Genomic DNA, 16,445 nt, shown 5'->3' on the forward strand with positions numbered 1-16,445 from the left:
GCAATAAAACCGAAAAATGTATGGCCTCTCAAAAATAAAAATATGACCTCTCAAAAATAAAAAATATGGCCTCTTAAAAATAAAAATATGGCCTCTTAAAAATAAAAATATGGCCTCTCAAAAATAAAAATATGGCCTCAAAAATAAAAATGGGACAATGAACTATACTGAGGTTAGATCAACTTATTAACACACCATATATAATTTAAACAATACGTGCGAGCTTAAAATCTCTTTGCAACATATCCTAATCCTATAGAAATGCAATTGACGTTTTACTGGTTTACACACAATACAGAAACCACAATACAGACACACAAAGAACATAGACACAAACTTCTCTCCTACACAGTGAATCAACTTCTCATAAATAACCTGCTTTTTAAAACTAAATTTTTTTTTTTATGCTCCGGAGATTATGAGTTTTGAGTTAACTTTTCGTATCTTTTGCACATTCCTTTGGAGAAAAAGGTTTTTTTTTTGGCGCGGTCTGTGCTGCTTTTATTCTGATTCTCTTTCTAGTTGCCATTAGAACAGAAGGAAAAAGAATATTTTCTGATTTAAAAGACCCATTCGTGTGGCCAGTACGAACAAACCTTTTAAATTCCATTCTTTTTCTTCTACTCTCTCTCTTAGGGCTGCTCTGCAATTACTGGCAACATGTCCTACCTTTTTACACTTATAACACTTTCTGTCCCTTCCAAACAATATACACAGTCTCTAATTGTATCCCAATTTCTGCATATAAACCTTTCATAAAAATAACCCTCAATATCTACTTCCTCAACACCATCATATACCTTAATTATCTATCGGCAAATTCACTTGCTATTTCTTTCCTATTCACTTTCTTTTTCACTTGTTATTATATTAACTTCTGTCCTGGCAATGGTAAAAATAAATGCAGCGTGACCCTCCTGTCCCTCAAGAGAATTCTTTTGACCCATATTAACGTAAGGTATGTTTCCCTGTGGGATTCAAAAACACACGAGACGGCGCTCCCTGAGCTTATCAATCCCACAGAAAAAGACCCCTCTTTCATTTTAACATCTGCGCAATTTGTTGATAATAGTACAAACAGTGCCATTCACTGGCCAACAAAATATATTTATATTGTCTCTTTTCGTTCTCTGTATTCATTCTTTATTATTTTCGTATGCAGACACACAATCCTTTGAGAATTTTTGGTTTCCCATTATTCCCCTGTTACAGAAATAAAATTTAATTGACCTGTACAATACTTCTTCGGTTACAGCAATCAACTGTTAATTGACCTGTACAATTTAGCGTTACAATAATCAGTGCAAGCTGATTACGTACAACTCTTTTGGCGTGTTATTGTTCTAAATAGTGTAAATATGCAGATTAGGACCTGTCACAAGACTGTTCCCCAATCACATTTTCTCACCATAACTATACCAAAGAAAAACTTGAATCACTTCAGCGGGTCCAACCCAGTCCTGATAAACCTTATACTTTTATAACATGGATACAGATAAGACTTTCTAATCAGATATCCATGAATAACGCACTTGGTTTGTAAATGACAAAACAGAGCAAATGTACAATCGGACCCGTCCTGCTCAGACAACAAAAATATTTATCACAACCCAGGACGGTCTGAAAACAATCCCTTTAAGCACACAAACACTCTCCATCACCAAAACACCAAAACTTTTAACGGGACTCTTACCTTAGCCCCTAACAACTCTTAACAACTCTTACACTTTAAAATGAATACAGGAACAGAGAATAATAAATTCACGTGAAACTGCTCGGGATTCTTACTCGTCACATCAGATAAGACACCGTTCAAAAATCAGCTCCACGCATCACTCAAAACAATTTAATCGGGCTGTTTGTCTAGAAAATGCAGGTAGCTTACCTTGATTCATATGAGCGCTCAGGTTTGAGTGATGGAGGAGTGATTCATCCGGGTGCTCGATTCCAATGATATTGAGTCCCTATTCGGGCGCCATCTGAGAAAAGCGTAAATAAAAAACACAGTCTGAGGTTATTTTGAAACAGAATAACACGTGAATTTATTTAAGTCAAGTGCACAAGGAGACAGCTTTTGAAAAAAAGCTCTCTAACAATAACACGGTATGCCATATATTTATACCCTAAAACCTAAAGCTCCACCCCTTTATGGGGGGGCTTGCACGTCACTAATATTACCTCATTTTGTAATACACAACAATACTAAAGCTGATGTCATTTTGTAATACATAATAATACTGAATAACTGCATGTAAGCTAAAAATCATTATGGGGTTAAATGTGATGTCAGTTCTGCCACTTGGCACATTGTGTGAGAAACAGTTTCTTATCTCACGGGTTCTCACAACCTTTGGCCTGTTTACACTTTCAATTTGACGCTGATTGGATGAGGAAGAATCAATAAAATCAGCTAAGAGCGAAAACATTCCATTCTCTGCTTCACACATTTGTTTATACAGAAATGAAACACAGAAATTAAGACTCACAGAGACAAGGCAAGATGGCGGATTGAAATATTCACACAAAATGGCTTCATCCTAAATGCTGTTATGTTGTTATGCCAGACCCCCTAATGTCTCAACTTTGTCAGGAACAATAAATATATAGTAAGAATAATACAACAATTGGGTGTAATCCTTATCCTTTCTGTGACCCTTTTTGAAACAATGAAGACCACCAAGAAATATTTTCTCTATCGTATTCCTTTCTGATGTGTAAAAATTCTTTCATGTTCTAGAACTACTCTGGCCTCTCCTAGTTGTTTATTTGCATGTTGATCACTTCTTCAAGATTGGCTTCTGTCCACCATTGGTGCATTTCGTTGCCAAATCCAAAATGAGCCACCCAGCCTTTGGGTTTGTAGTACTCAAGATTATGTGTACTGTTCTGCAATATTGGAGCCCAGATAATACCATAACTTCCCTTGATCATGATAGTTTAATTTAATGTACACCATAATTCTTTATCTATTCATTTTACCTCTGAGCAATTATGTGTATGGATCTCTTGTGCTCCATATCCTTCCTGGTTCCAACAAAACTTTCCTGCTCCTAAATAACACATTGGATTTGATGGAGGGTTGGTAACTTTGACTACATTTATCTTTCTGCCAACAGCATGATATGTTTCTGTATGTCGTGATTCCCACTGCACAAAGGAAGTCTCCATCTTTCATTTGACAATTATTAGTATCTACTTCATAATACACAGTTTTTTTTATATCTAATTTCCGGATGTTTTTCTGTATTGTAGACCTTCCCTTCGTTCGAGTTTGGTCCATTGACCTTCCTGAATTATTCCCATGTCAATTATGCTAGCTAAGGCAAAATCGCTTCCTGACAAAGGAATAAAACTTCCAAAATAACCATTTTCAAATTTCTTTAGTCTATTTTTACCATTGCATCCCATCCATGCTACCTTCCATCATTTGAGATGTTGCCTAGCATTGACACTTACAGTATAAGTGGATGTTCTGTTGCTGTTTCCCAAAGCCAATGTCCTGACAATAGTGACTGGAGCATTAGTTTTGCATTTGTGTACATTTCTTATTGTAACTGAACATACATTATATTCTTTCCTGTATCATTCACTAGTCTGTCTACGTTATATATTTAGCTATAGACCTGTATATAGCAGTCTGTACCTTAACCTGGGAGTGTATGATACCTTTCTGTACTACTAAAGCATACATTTCTAAATCCACATTTTTACTCCCTGACTCTACCATATGTGTTAAAATACTTGATAACATTTCTATATCTATTCCATTCAGATATATTCACACTCCAGGTATGGAGTCCAAATTGGACTTCCATAGCCAAAGTACCTGGGCTATATCTGCATGTATCTGAATGGGATTGTCTGTTATATTGACTTGTACATTCTTAAGACACATCTCACAACCATTAGTTACATATGTCCATTAATGTGCAAAATAGTGGGTCACATTTATATCGATCTTCCCAATAGATTCCACCATCTTGATTTTGACATATGTCCTTAGCAATTTCTTTTTGTCCTGCAACGTGTTCCCATAAAGTATATCAACCATGTTACCAAAGAGTGTGCATCTTGCTTCTTTTGCAAAATGTCTTTATCTTCTCCTTCCGATCTGGTCTTCCATCTTTGGTTCCGTAAGTGGTTGCGGTTCATCTGAAGGATCTTTGTCCTTTTATGTTTGGTTCTGGTTTAGAAAAAGGTGGTCTTCTTTAGCTACTTCAGAACATCGGACATCTCTGGTTCCAAAAATCTCAGATACCATGGACCTGTTCACGTTATACGCCATGGGGGAAAGAAAATTCCGGGTTGTCCGGTACTTTGTGTCCAAATGGGACTCTCTTCCAGGTTTGCAAATCTATCCTTCACCTGGGGAGAAAGTAAAGTACTGTATCAGGTTCTTGGCCGTGACATCTGTTTGTTAATTTTTACCTGCTTGTCCTGTGTATAATTTACATTAATCTATATATACTACGCTTGTATTACCTTTCTTTGGCTTTTGTGACCTAGTATTCTCTGTAACAAGTCTCTATATTATAATAATGGTATTCCTGAATATCTTTCAAATTTGAAAAGAACCTTTTTTTTTTCTTGAATATTTGTATAACAATCCGAACTAATCATAACTAATATATTCACTATATCCCCCCTCAACAAACATGTATATTCTCTGACCATGTTTGTTGTGGTAAGATAGGTCTTCAAGATTATGGAGGAGCAAGGGAAATCACTATGAAGAAAGAAGAAAATATCACAGTGCAGATGTATTAATAAAATGGATGAATATTGGCTCCGATAGAGTACGTACTTGGTGAGAGAACAAAATGGGCAAATCCAAACGGTGGCTTTTTTCTTTCTTTGGGATCTGGATATCTCATAGAGGAAAAGACCCCAGACTTAGAGAAAATTGAACACCATAGTGCTGATCAGTAAGAAAGGTTCTTTAGCTATAAAAAGCTAGGAATAGTACTCATATTGTCTACATTCTTCAAAAGCAATAAAAACATAGAGAGCTAAACATTAGCGTAGAAAACAGGTCACGGTCTCACCGCCTCTGCAACAGGCAAGTATCCGACAGCACTCCCGCTCTCTCGTGCCTCACGGGAGTTTTCCGTGGTTGCCGGGATGTCACTTCCGGATTTATTGGAATGTCCCGTCCTGTTTTGCCCGACCAAAGAATGTGGCGCGACTAGGCTCTCTGGAGGTCCACTCAATGCGTTGTGCATGTCTCGGCTTCATCAGGCGTTTGTGAAACGCGTAGGGTTACTTGTTGCTTGCTGTGTTCCTTTGGACTGTTCCTGACTCCAATTATTGCTGCCAAAATAGCCTCATAGGGGCCCCTGCAACATCACTCGCACATACACCGGCAAGCAGAGAAAAGGAGACGGACAACATCGGACGTGCGGTTTTTCATAGTGGGTGCCATACTTCCCCATAAAGAGTGAATACAAATTCCTATGTAACTTTCAGAGATAGAGGGAGAGTAGGGGCTGCTGCAGTTTTGGGTGATCGTGCTGTGACAAAACATGAGCTGAATTGCTTTTTATTACAACCTCGCATTCCCACCCCTCAGTCTCGCAATTCCAATTTCTTCTCTTTCCACAAAGCATGCTCTCTATGATAACTTTGTGCCTGAGCCTTAAAATACTCTGAATCTGTTTCGTGCAACTTTTTCGAATTCTTTCTCTTACAAAATCTTCATCAATATCCTCAAAATCTCTCATAACTTGTTTCCATCGAGCATTCCACAAATCTACACATACCACATGCTCGGGGGGTGTGAGGGGAATGTTGCTCACGTTAGCCAGTTCGTAGATAAAATACATAGCAAAGACAATGTAGCCAGGGTTACTTACATAAAAGTTCAATAGATGCTTTCTATGTAGGCACAGGTGTTATTAGGAAATCCCGGTATACTGAGAGATCCGATCCCCTCTTTGTGAGTGCTTAACTTGCACTGTAACAGATCAGGAGCGTCTCTCTTTTATCACGTTCGGTCTCGGTGGCCACCGTTAATTTGGTTATAAGACATCTGTCCAAAATATTATTGACTTCCAGGTTCTGAAGGATGCACTGCTCAAAAATCTTCCCAGAGGGATGCCGGAAAGTCTGCCCCAGATGGGTTTCACTCCCTCTAAGGCAGGCCTGCACAGCATACGGCCCGCGGGCCGCATGCGGCCCGCCGGGGCATCCCGTGCGGCCCGCGACGGAACACCTTCAACCCCCACCCTTCACCCCCCTTCCCTGGTAGGGAAAGGAGCGCTCGCGCTCCAGCAATCTGTGTGAATGCGCACTCTCCCCTAATCCCCCTAACCCGCCCTTCCCCCTCAGCCTGCTCCAGCAGGGGGACGCGCTCTAGCAGTGCAGCGCGACCCTGAACTTCCGGGTCTGCTGCTAGAGTGCACTTCCCTCATGCCCTGCCGCCATCTCAGTTGCCGTCGCCATCCACCAAATCCTCCTCCTCTCTTGCCGCCACCTCTGTTGCCGCCGCCGCCACCTCTGCTGCCGCCGACGCCAACATCATCAGGTAGGCATTGGGGGGGTAGTTCATTCATGCGGGGGGCTGCTGAAATGGAATGGGCTGGGGGGACTGCTGAAATTAAATGGGATGGGGGGGCTGCTGATATGGGTTTTGGGGAGCTGCTGATATGGACTGGGAGAGTGATTGGAGGTGCAGGGGGGGAGAGTGATGGGGTGGAGAGTGATGGGAGGTGCAGGGGGGGAGAGTGATGGGAGGTTCAGGGGGAGAGTGATGGGAGGTTCAGGGGGGGGAGAGTGATGGGAGGTCAGGGGCGGAGAGTGATGGGAGGTGCAGGGGGGGAGATTGATGGGAGGTGCAGGGGGGGAAAGTGATGGGAGGTGCAGGGGGGAGAGTGATGGGAGGTGCAGGGGGGAGAGTGATGGGAGGTGCAGGGGGGAAAGGGATGTGAGGTGCAGGGGGGGAGAAGGATGTGAGGTGCAGGGGGGGGTGGGATGTGTGTGGTGTGCAGGGGGTATTGTGTGTTTGATGTGGAGGGGGAGTATTGTGTGTGTGGGTGAGGGGGAGAGATGGGGGTATGAGAGATAGATGGGGAGTATCGTAAAGATTGATAGTGAGGGGTTCTGGGGGAGATATGAGGATGATGAGAGGTGCTGGAGGAGAGGAGATGATGATCATGATTTTACCCGTGCGGCCCAAATGTTTTTTCCTTGGAGCAGTTCGGTCCATCTCACTTTACGAGTTGTGCAGGTCTGCTCTAAGGCTTCTCCCCCCCTTTTGAGCATGCAAAGACCCAGATGGGCTCAGGCTTGAGAATGAAGATGGGTCTGGCTGGTTTGTCGATGATAATAGAGCACTCTCCACCTTCATCAAAAAGTCCACAAATCGGCGCCTTTTTCAATATTTATTCATAGACGGGTAGAAAGCCATCTATATGTCTTGCACAGGCATTTCTTAGTTATGAGTGGAGAATTACAGTCATGTGGCATCCGTTCAAGTTTTGTTGGTAGTTCTAGGTTCAATACACACAGGATGAAACTCTAATACCTTCTTGTTAACCAATGTTGCCTCTTTCTCATGATCAACCACAGCAATTAATATCAATAGACAGAAAACACATTTTCATCTTAAACTGTTCTCTAGTCTTAGACATTCATGGTAGAACAACGTCTCCCTATAGTTTATCTCAAGACATCCTTGTGATATGTCTACTCATAGCATCAATCTCTATTCTGACAAACTCCCTAATAATAATGAGAACAAAACCCTTGTTTTTAGCCTCTCCATAAACCCTTTTTTTGTAGATACCAAAGGGCTCCACTATATCTCAATGCTGTCTATAGATAACAAGTTGTGCCTCATTATTTCTCTTCTTGTAGATAACAGAATCTGCCTGTCCTGCATTTTCTCTGCTATTTTTATGTTGACTCTGTGAAAGTGTATAGCCTGAGCCACACACATTATCTCAATCTTCACAACTATATGGGTGCTAGCGTCTACCTTATACAGTTAAGATGAATACAGACAATATGGCATCTCTCTGGTTCAAACTGAAATCATCCTATCTTCATTTATAAGGAGCAACTTCATAGCTCCCCTAAATCACTGCAGCATTCTTTAGATAAGGTTGAACCCATTATAAAATCAGTAGGTGTTCAACATATTCACCAGTATCTGTTGTTGAGTTTGTGTCGCAACATGGGATTGTACATCTAATTATAAGGCAGGTAAAGTGCCAACACCCATTATAATAGGTTATATTGCCTTTATTCCTCTCCTATCCTAGCTGTACTTGTGAGTATTAGTACTTCTGGTTTTCTGTCAGGGCCTCACCTTTGTCGTTCCCATGAGTATTTTGTCCTTCTCTTAGGGGTCTCACTTCTGGTCTCTTTCTTTACATGACAGACCCTGGCTGTTAAAACCTCTGCTCCCCTCCAGACCTTGGCCACCATCACGACCTGCACAGGCACCATCCTTCGTACAATCCCAGTGGTGACAGCCTCCTCCTCCCTCATGGCGTCGGCCAGCGGAAAACCCACCACCATCCACCAGCTGCTCACTAACGGGGGTCTGGCAAAGCTGGCGAGCAGCCTGCCCGGCCTGGCACAGTTATCCAACCCAGCTGCAGGTAAAGGTAACGATGTTGGCTGTAATACCCAGGGGGTCCTCAGTGCTTGTAATGTAAATAAAACAAACCATGTTAGTATTTTCACTTGGAGGGTCAGTCCCTCCTAGGACCAAAGTGTACTAATGGCAGTGACCTGTTTAAGGGGTCAGTCACTCATAGGACTTAAGTGTATTAGCGGCAGTTACATGTTTAAGGGGTTACATCTGGGTAAACTAAAAACACATATTTTAAAATAATTTAACCCGTTGTGTGCCCTATTAGGTAGCCACCACGTTATGGTGTCTGATACTCCAAAGGCCCCATGATGTAGTGGCTACGTCACGTGTTTTCAGCTCATTTTCTAGGAGAGATTGCGTTCCTGTGGAGCGCTGAACTTGTTCTGGCCAGCAGAGGAACAGAAGAAAAGGACTTCTCTTTAGTTTTCATCATCAGGGACATCACAATCACGTTATCGCTCAGATGAGTGGTCACGTGATTGCATTGTGTCGTAAAAGTTTATCAGTCCTCTGATTATCCAGGAGAAGTTCCATGAATATTAACTCTTTAAATCAATCTGAATTTTACGGTGTCCCTCTGCAGCCTTCCAATGCATTCACTGAATTCCAAGGAATACCTTATTTAAAACAAAAGAAAGACCAGTGCAAAAGTCTTCATAGTGTAACCCATATTTTAATATTGAAGTTAATTAGGGATACAACTTACGTAAACGCAATATGAATAAAAATTGCTTCCAATAACTTGTGTGTGGTAATAGTCACTGGGGTGATACTTGACGTCCCAGCGTCAGCGTGGTAGTTGTGCCGGAAGGCCGTGTGCAGCGACCCATTCTCTGATACAGTCCCCTTCATTGTACGTCTTGACATAACCCACAAGTTCCTCAAAAGTTCAAACCCAACGCGTTTCGGCACCATATCACGGAGCCGTTTTCGTGTGCGCTGCTGTACTCCACTCGGCCAATCACGCGGTTGATTTGTTTTAATTTCATGGATCCCGATTTCTTTGGGTGCAATTCTTCGCGTTCTGTGGCAGAAATGAATGAATTGTAATGTGTACAGTACAGTACTGTGTCAATTTGCAGGTGTTTCAAAACCAGAACACTAAAATGCCATTTTCTGCACTCGATAAAACACGAGTCAACACGCAGTAATGACGCGCTATGACAGGGGTATTCCGAGGTATACAGCGCGTGATATGTTCGCATAACGTCCGTTGCGTCTGTAGCATATAAATATAACAAACAAGTGCATTTATACATAGATCTACAATGATTAAAAATAAAAAATATTTAATAAAAAATAATAACATGTTGATGCACCAAGTAACATATCTAAATTAATTACAAATAAATATGCAATTATAAAACTACCATAGATTAAGCTTGTCTCACAATGCATTAATGCGGATCAGAAATATATAGAAAAGTTATGATGGTGTTGCTGACATCCATTTAAATTGTCTGGTGATATTGTACTCATCTTAAAGATCCAACGTGTCTCCTGCTTACAGAGGGAACTTGGATTTTGTTACAATCTCTGTTCTGGTGGTTAACAAAAATGTCACAATAATCCATGAGCCAATTAACCCTTTGAAATGTTCCTCCTGCATTCCATGAATCTTGTTTTCAAATTACGTTTGGTTCTTCCAATGTATTGTAATCTACAACTATATGTGAGCATATGACATTTATGTTATAACTAGTTGAGAGACCCGGCGTTGCCCGTGAGTTAAATTTCCCGCTAGAAAAGGGGGGGGGACAGTGGACAGGAGGAGGGGAGGGGGGGGGACAGTGGACAGGAGGGGGGAACAGTGGAGGGGGGGGACAGTGGACAGGAGGGTGGGGGGGCAGTGGACAGGAGGGGGGGAGACAGTGGACAGGAGGGGGGGACAGTGGACAGGAGGGGACAGTGGACAGGAGGGGACAGTGGACAGGAGGGGACAGTGGACAGGAGGGGACAGTGGACAGGAGGGGACAGTGGACAGGAGGGGACGGGACAGTGGACAGGAGGGGACGGGGACAGTGGACAGGAGGGGACGGGGACAGTGGACAGGAGGGGACAGTGGACAGGAGGGGACGGGACAGTGGACAGGAGGGGACGGGACAGTGGAGAGGAGGGGACGGGACAGTGGACAGGAGGGGACGGGGACAGTGGACAGGAGGGGACGGGACAGTGGACAGGAGGGGACGGGACAGTGGAGAGGAGGGGACGGGGACAGGAGGGGACAGTGGACAGGAGGGGACAGGGACAGTGGACAGGAGGGGACGGGGACAGTGGACAGGAGGGGACAGTGGACAGGAGGGGACGGGACAGTGGACAGGAGGGGACGGGACAGTGGAGGGGAGGGGACGGGACAGTGGACAGGAGGGGGACAGTGGACAGGTGGGGGACGGGACAGTGGACAGCAGGGGGACGGGACAGTGGACAGGAGGGGGACGGGACAGTGGACAGGAGGGGGACGGGACAGTGGACAGGAGAGGGACAGTGGACAGGAGGGGGTGGGACAGTGGACAGGAGGGGGGACAGGGGGCAGTGGACAGGAGGGGGGACGGGACAGGAGGGGGGGCAGTGGACAGGAGGGGGTGGGACAGTGGACAGGAGGGGGGGACAGGGGGCAGTGGACAGGAGGGGGGACGGGACAGGAGGGGGGACGGGACAGGAGGGGGGGCAGTGGACAGGAGGGTACAGTGGACAGGAGGGGACGGGACGACAGTGGACAGGAGGAGGACGGGACGACAGTGGACAGTAGGGGGACGGGACAGTGGACAGTAGGGGGACGGGACAGTGGACAGGAGGGGGACGGGACAGTGGACAGGAGGGGGACGGGACAGTGGACAGGAGGGGGACGGGACAGTGGACAGGAGGGGGACGGGACAGTGGACAGGAGGGGGACGGGACAGTGGACAGGAGGGGGACGGGACAGTGAACAGGAGTGGGACGGGACAGTGGACAGGAGGGGGACGGGACAGTGGACAGGAGGGGGACGGGACAGTGGACAGGAGGGGACGGGACGACAGTGGACAGGAGGGGACGGGACGACAGTAGACAGTAGGGGGAGGGGACGACAATGGACAGGAGGGGAGGGGACGACACTGGATAGGACGGGACGACAGTGGACAGGAGGGGGACGGGACAGTGGACAGGAGTGGACGGGACAGTGGACAGGAGGGGACGGGACGACAGTGTACAGGAGTGGATAGTGGACAGGAGGGGACGGGACGACAGTGGACAGGAGGGGAGGGGACGACACTGGACAGGAGGGGACGGAACGACAGTGGACAGGAGGGGGACGGGACGACAGTGGACAGGAGGGGACGGGACGACAGTGGACAGGAGGGGGACGGGACAGTGGACAGGAGGGGGACGGGACAGTGGACAGGAGGGGGACGGGACAGTGGACAGGAGGGGGACGGGACAGTGGACAGGAGGGGGACGGGACAGTGGACAGGAGGGGGACGGGACAGTGGACAGGAGGGGGACGGGACAGTGGACAGGAGGGGGACGGGACAGTGGACAAGAGGGGGACGGGACAGTGGACAGGAGGGGGACGGGACAATGGACAGGAGGGGGACGGGACAGTGGACAGGAGGGGGATGGGACAGTGGACAGGAGGGGGGGGTGACAGTGGACAGGAGTGGGGGTGACAGTGGACAGGAGGGGGGGGACAGTGGACAGGAGGAGGGGGGGACAGTTGACAGGAGGGTGGGCAGTGGACAGGAGGGGGGGTGGGTTGCTTAAAATTTCCGGGTCCCTCCTCTCCTCTCTGTATGTTTCTCGGCTCCCCCCTCTCTCTACGCTCCTGACCCCCCCCCCCCCCGTAGCTCCGGTCCCCACCCTACAGTGCCTGACACACACACAGTGTCACACACACACAGTGTCCCACACAGTGACACACACACACACACACACACACACACACACAGTGTCACACACACACACAGTGTCACACACACACAGTGTCACACACACACACAGTGTCACACACACACACACACACACACAGTGTCACACACACACACACACACACACACACACACACACACACACACACACACACACACACACACACACACACACAGTGACACAGTGACACAGTGACACACACACACAGTGACACAGTGACACACACACGCACAGTGTCACACACACACACACACACACACACACACAGTGTCACACACACACACACAGTGTCACACACACACACACACAGTGTCACACACACACACACACACACACACACACACACACACACACACACACACACACACACACACACACACACACAGTGTCCCACACACACACAAACACACTGTCCCACACACACACACACACACACACACACAGTGTCCCACACACATACACAGTGTCACACACACACACACACACACACACACACACACACACACACACACACACACACACACAGTGTCACACAGTGTCACACACACACACACACACACACACACACACACACACACACACACACACACACACACACACACACACACACACACAGTGTCACACACACACACACACACACACACACAGTGTCACACACACACACACACACACACACACACAGTGTCACACACACACACACAGTGTCACACACACACACACAGTGTCCCACACACACACAGTGTCCCTCACACACAGTGTCACACACACACAGTGTCACACACACACACACACACACACACACACACACACACACACACACACACACACACTGACACAGTGACACACACACACATACACACAGTGACACAGTGACACGCACAGTGTCACACACACACACACACACAGTGACACACACACACGTCACCTCTCGTTCCGGCCGCCGCCATCTTAGTTACTCCGCGAGGGAGGAAGGGGGTCCTTCCGGCCGCTGCCATCTTAGGTGCCGCGTGTCAGCTGCCTGTCCCCCCGCCGGGGGGGGGGGAGGTGAGTGGAGCATCGGGTGGGGGGGGGAGGTGAGTGGAGCATTGGGTGGGGGGGGGAGGTGAGTGGAGCATCGTGGGGGAGGTGAGTGGAGCATCGGGGGGGAGGTGAGTGGAGCATCGGGGGGGAGGTGGGTGGGGGGGAGGTGAGTGGAGCATCGGGGGGGTGGGGAGGTGAGTGGAGCATCGGGGGGGAGGTGAGTGGAGCATCGGGGGGGAGGGGAGTGGAGCATCGGGGGGGGAGTGGAGCATCGGGGGGGGGAGGTGAGTGGAGCATCGGGGGGGGGAACTGAGCGGAGCACCAGGGGGGAGCTGAGCGGAGCACCGGGGGGGAGGTGAGTGTGATGGGGGGTGGGAGGTGAGTGTGATGGGGGCTGGGAGAGGACAGAGAGAGAGAGGTGTGTGTGTGTGTGTGTGTGTGACACTGTGTGTGTGTGTGTGTGTGTGTGTGTGTGTGTGTGTCTCGTCACTCAGCCTCAGGCCAATGAGAGGTGTGCGGGGGCAGGCGGGCGGGCGGCCCAAGGGACCAATGAGATTTCCCCTAGGGACACAGGAAGATGCAGACAGGCATACAGTGCTTTCATTTTTATTATATAGGATTAAACCCTTTGGCTAGAAATGTAGTCCTAATCTTTATCTACTTAAAGCTAAAATATTTTTTAAAAATTATTTGTGGAGTGCTTTATGCATGATTTAAATTTTTTTTTTTTTTTTTTAATGGAACCGCATGTCAAAATATCTCAATGTTTATTGATTGTTTTTTTGATCTTAGCTGCGGACTGATTGTATGTTGTTACAAACTTAGACTGGTTATCTATTCTCTTTACATTTTATGGGAATTAAATATTTTTTTTTCAAGAACAGAAAGAGAGGGGTGCTTTTGGAGCAAAGATTAAAAGGTTTTTTTATAGCTCAATAATCCAAAATTCACAATACAATAAACAATGAAATAGAAAAATGAAAAACGATTTTTTATTTTTCAATTTCATTGTGTATTGTATTGTGAACTTTGGATTATTGATCTATAAAAAACTTTTACTATATGTTTCAAAAGCACCCATTTCTTTCTGTTCTTGACATTTCCATGTAGGATTGGTAAATCTTTTATAGGGCAGCACCAAGAGCATATTGTATTTCAACTTTTGGATTCTATATCACAGTATAGAGGACTTTTCTGTGGGATTGGATATTTCAGGACACATTAAGTCTAGTATATCATTTTTAACATACCATTTCCTATTTCGGGTCCAACATGTCCACTGTTGTATTACAGATAGAGCTCAAGTTGCATTTTCCTATGGTATTTTTTTATGGTTCATGTCATACGTCTAGACCATTTGAGTCTTGGGTGTTATTTTGTATTGTATTGTATGTCTTTATTTGTATAGCGCCATAAATGTACATAGCGCTTCACAGTAGTAATAGACACGGTAATCATATCAATAACAAATAATATAAAAAACAGGTCTGGGGAATAAGTGCTTCAGACATAGACGTAACATTTAGGAAGAGGAGTCCCTGCTCCGAGGAGCTTACAATCTAATTGGTATGTAGGAGGAACATACCGAGACAGTAGGAAGCCTTTTGCTAAGTACTTCTGCACGGGGCCAAGCTTTATGTATCATGTGTCAAGTAATATCTACGGTGCTAATCATATGCTTCTTTAAGCAAGTGTGTCTTAAGGTGGGCCTTAAAGGTGGATAGAGAGGGTGCTAGTCTGGTATTGAGGGGAAGGGCATTCCAGAGATGTGGGGCAGTCGGTGAGAAAGATTGAAGGCTGGAGAGGGCGTTAGAAACAAAGGGGGTAGAGAGGAGACATCCTTGAGCATAACGCAAGAGTCGGGATGGTGCATAGCGAGACATTAGGGATGAAATGTAAGGAGGGGCAGAAGAGTGTTAAGCTTTAAAAGCGAGGAGGAGAATTGCATGTGATACGGGATTTGATTGGAAGCCATGAGAGCGATTTCAGCAGGGGAGACGCTGAGACAGATTTAGGAAAGAGTAGAGTGATTCTGGCAGCAGCGTTGAGGATAGATTGTAGGGGAGGCAGGAAGGCCGGACAGCAGGAGGTTACAGTAGTCGAGACGGGAGAGATTGTAGGGGAGGCAGGAAGGCCGGACAGCAGGAGGTTACAGTAGTCGAGACGGGAGAGAATGAGGGCCTGAGTCAGAGTTTTAGCAGTCGCGCAAACAGAGGAAAGGGCGTATCTTTGTAATATTGCGGAGACGTTTTGAATGTGAAAGGAGAATATGAGAGAGGAGTCGAGTGTGACCCCTAGGCAGTGTGCTTGGGCTACTGGGTGAATGATGCTACTTCCAACAGTAATGTAGAAAGAGGTAGTAAGGCCAGGTTTCGGAGGAAATATGAGGAGCTGTTTTTGTCATGTTAAGTTTATGTCGGCGGAGGGCCATCCAGGGCCATCCAGCATGATATCGCAGAGAGGCATTCTGAAACTTTGGTCTGTACAGCAGGTGTAAGGTATGGTGTTGAAAAGTAAATTTGTGTTTCGTCAGCATAGAGGTGATATTTAAACCCAAGCGATGTGATTAAGTCACCTAGCGAAAGTGTGTACAGAGAAAAGAGAAGAGGTCCCAGGACAGAACCCTGCGGCACCCCCACAGAGAGATCTATGGAAGAGGAGGAGGTGTTAGCAGAAAAGACACTGAAAGTACGATGGGAGAGGTAAGAGGAGATCCAGGATAGAGCTTTGTTACGAATACCAAGAGTGTGGAGAATAAGAGGGTGGTTCACAGTGTTAAATGCTGCAGAGAGGTCGAGTAATATGAGCAGAGTGTAATGACTTCTGTCTTTGGCAGCATGGAGGTCATTAGTTATTTTAGTGAGGGCTGTTTCAGTCGAGTGAGCAGTGTGGATGCCAGATTGTAGAGGGTCTAGGAGAGAAT

The 16,445-nt window shown here is 46.2% G+C and overlaps 1 protein-coding gene across 3 annotated transcripts in view; it reads left to right on the forward strand.

Moving 5' to 3' along the window:
- KANSL3 (KAT8 regulatory NSL complex subunit 3) overlaps positions 1 to 16,445 on the forward strand; it is a 65,792-nt gene that overhangs the window by 28,788 nt on the left and 20,559 nt on the right. For 2 of the 3 annotated variants that reach the window (XM_075601871.1, XM_075601873.1), the window contains exon 20: positions 8,381 to 8,609. In XM_075601871.1, the coding sequence (XP_075457986.1) occupies positions 8,381 to 8,609 (229 nt within the window). The remainder of the gene's footprint in view (positions 1 to 8,380; positions 8,610 to 16,445) is intronic. The other variant, XM_075601872.1, reaches the window with a different exon arrangement.

The sequence above is a fragment of the Ascaphus truei genome, chromosome 5 (assembly GCF_040206685.1).
Source record: "Ascaphus truei isolate aAscTru1 chromosome 5, aAscTru1.hap1, whole genome shotgun sequence".
NCBI classification, from domain to species: domain Eukaryota; kingdom Metazoa; phylum Chordata; class Amphibia; order Anura; family Ascaphidae; genus Ascaphus; species Ascaphus truei.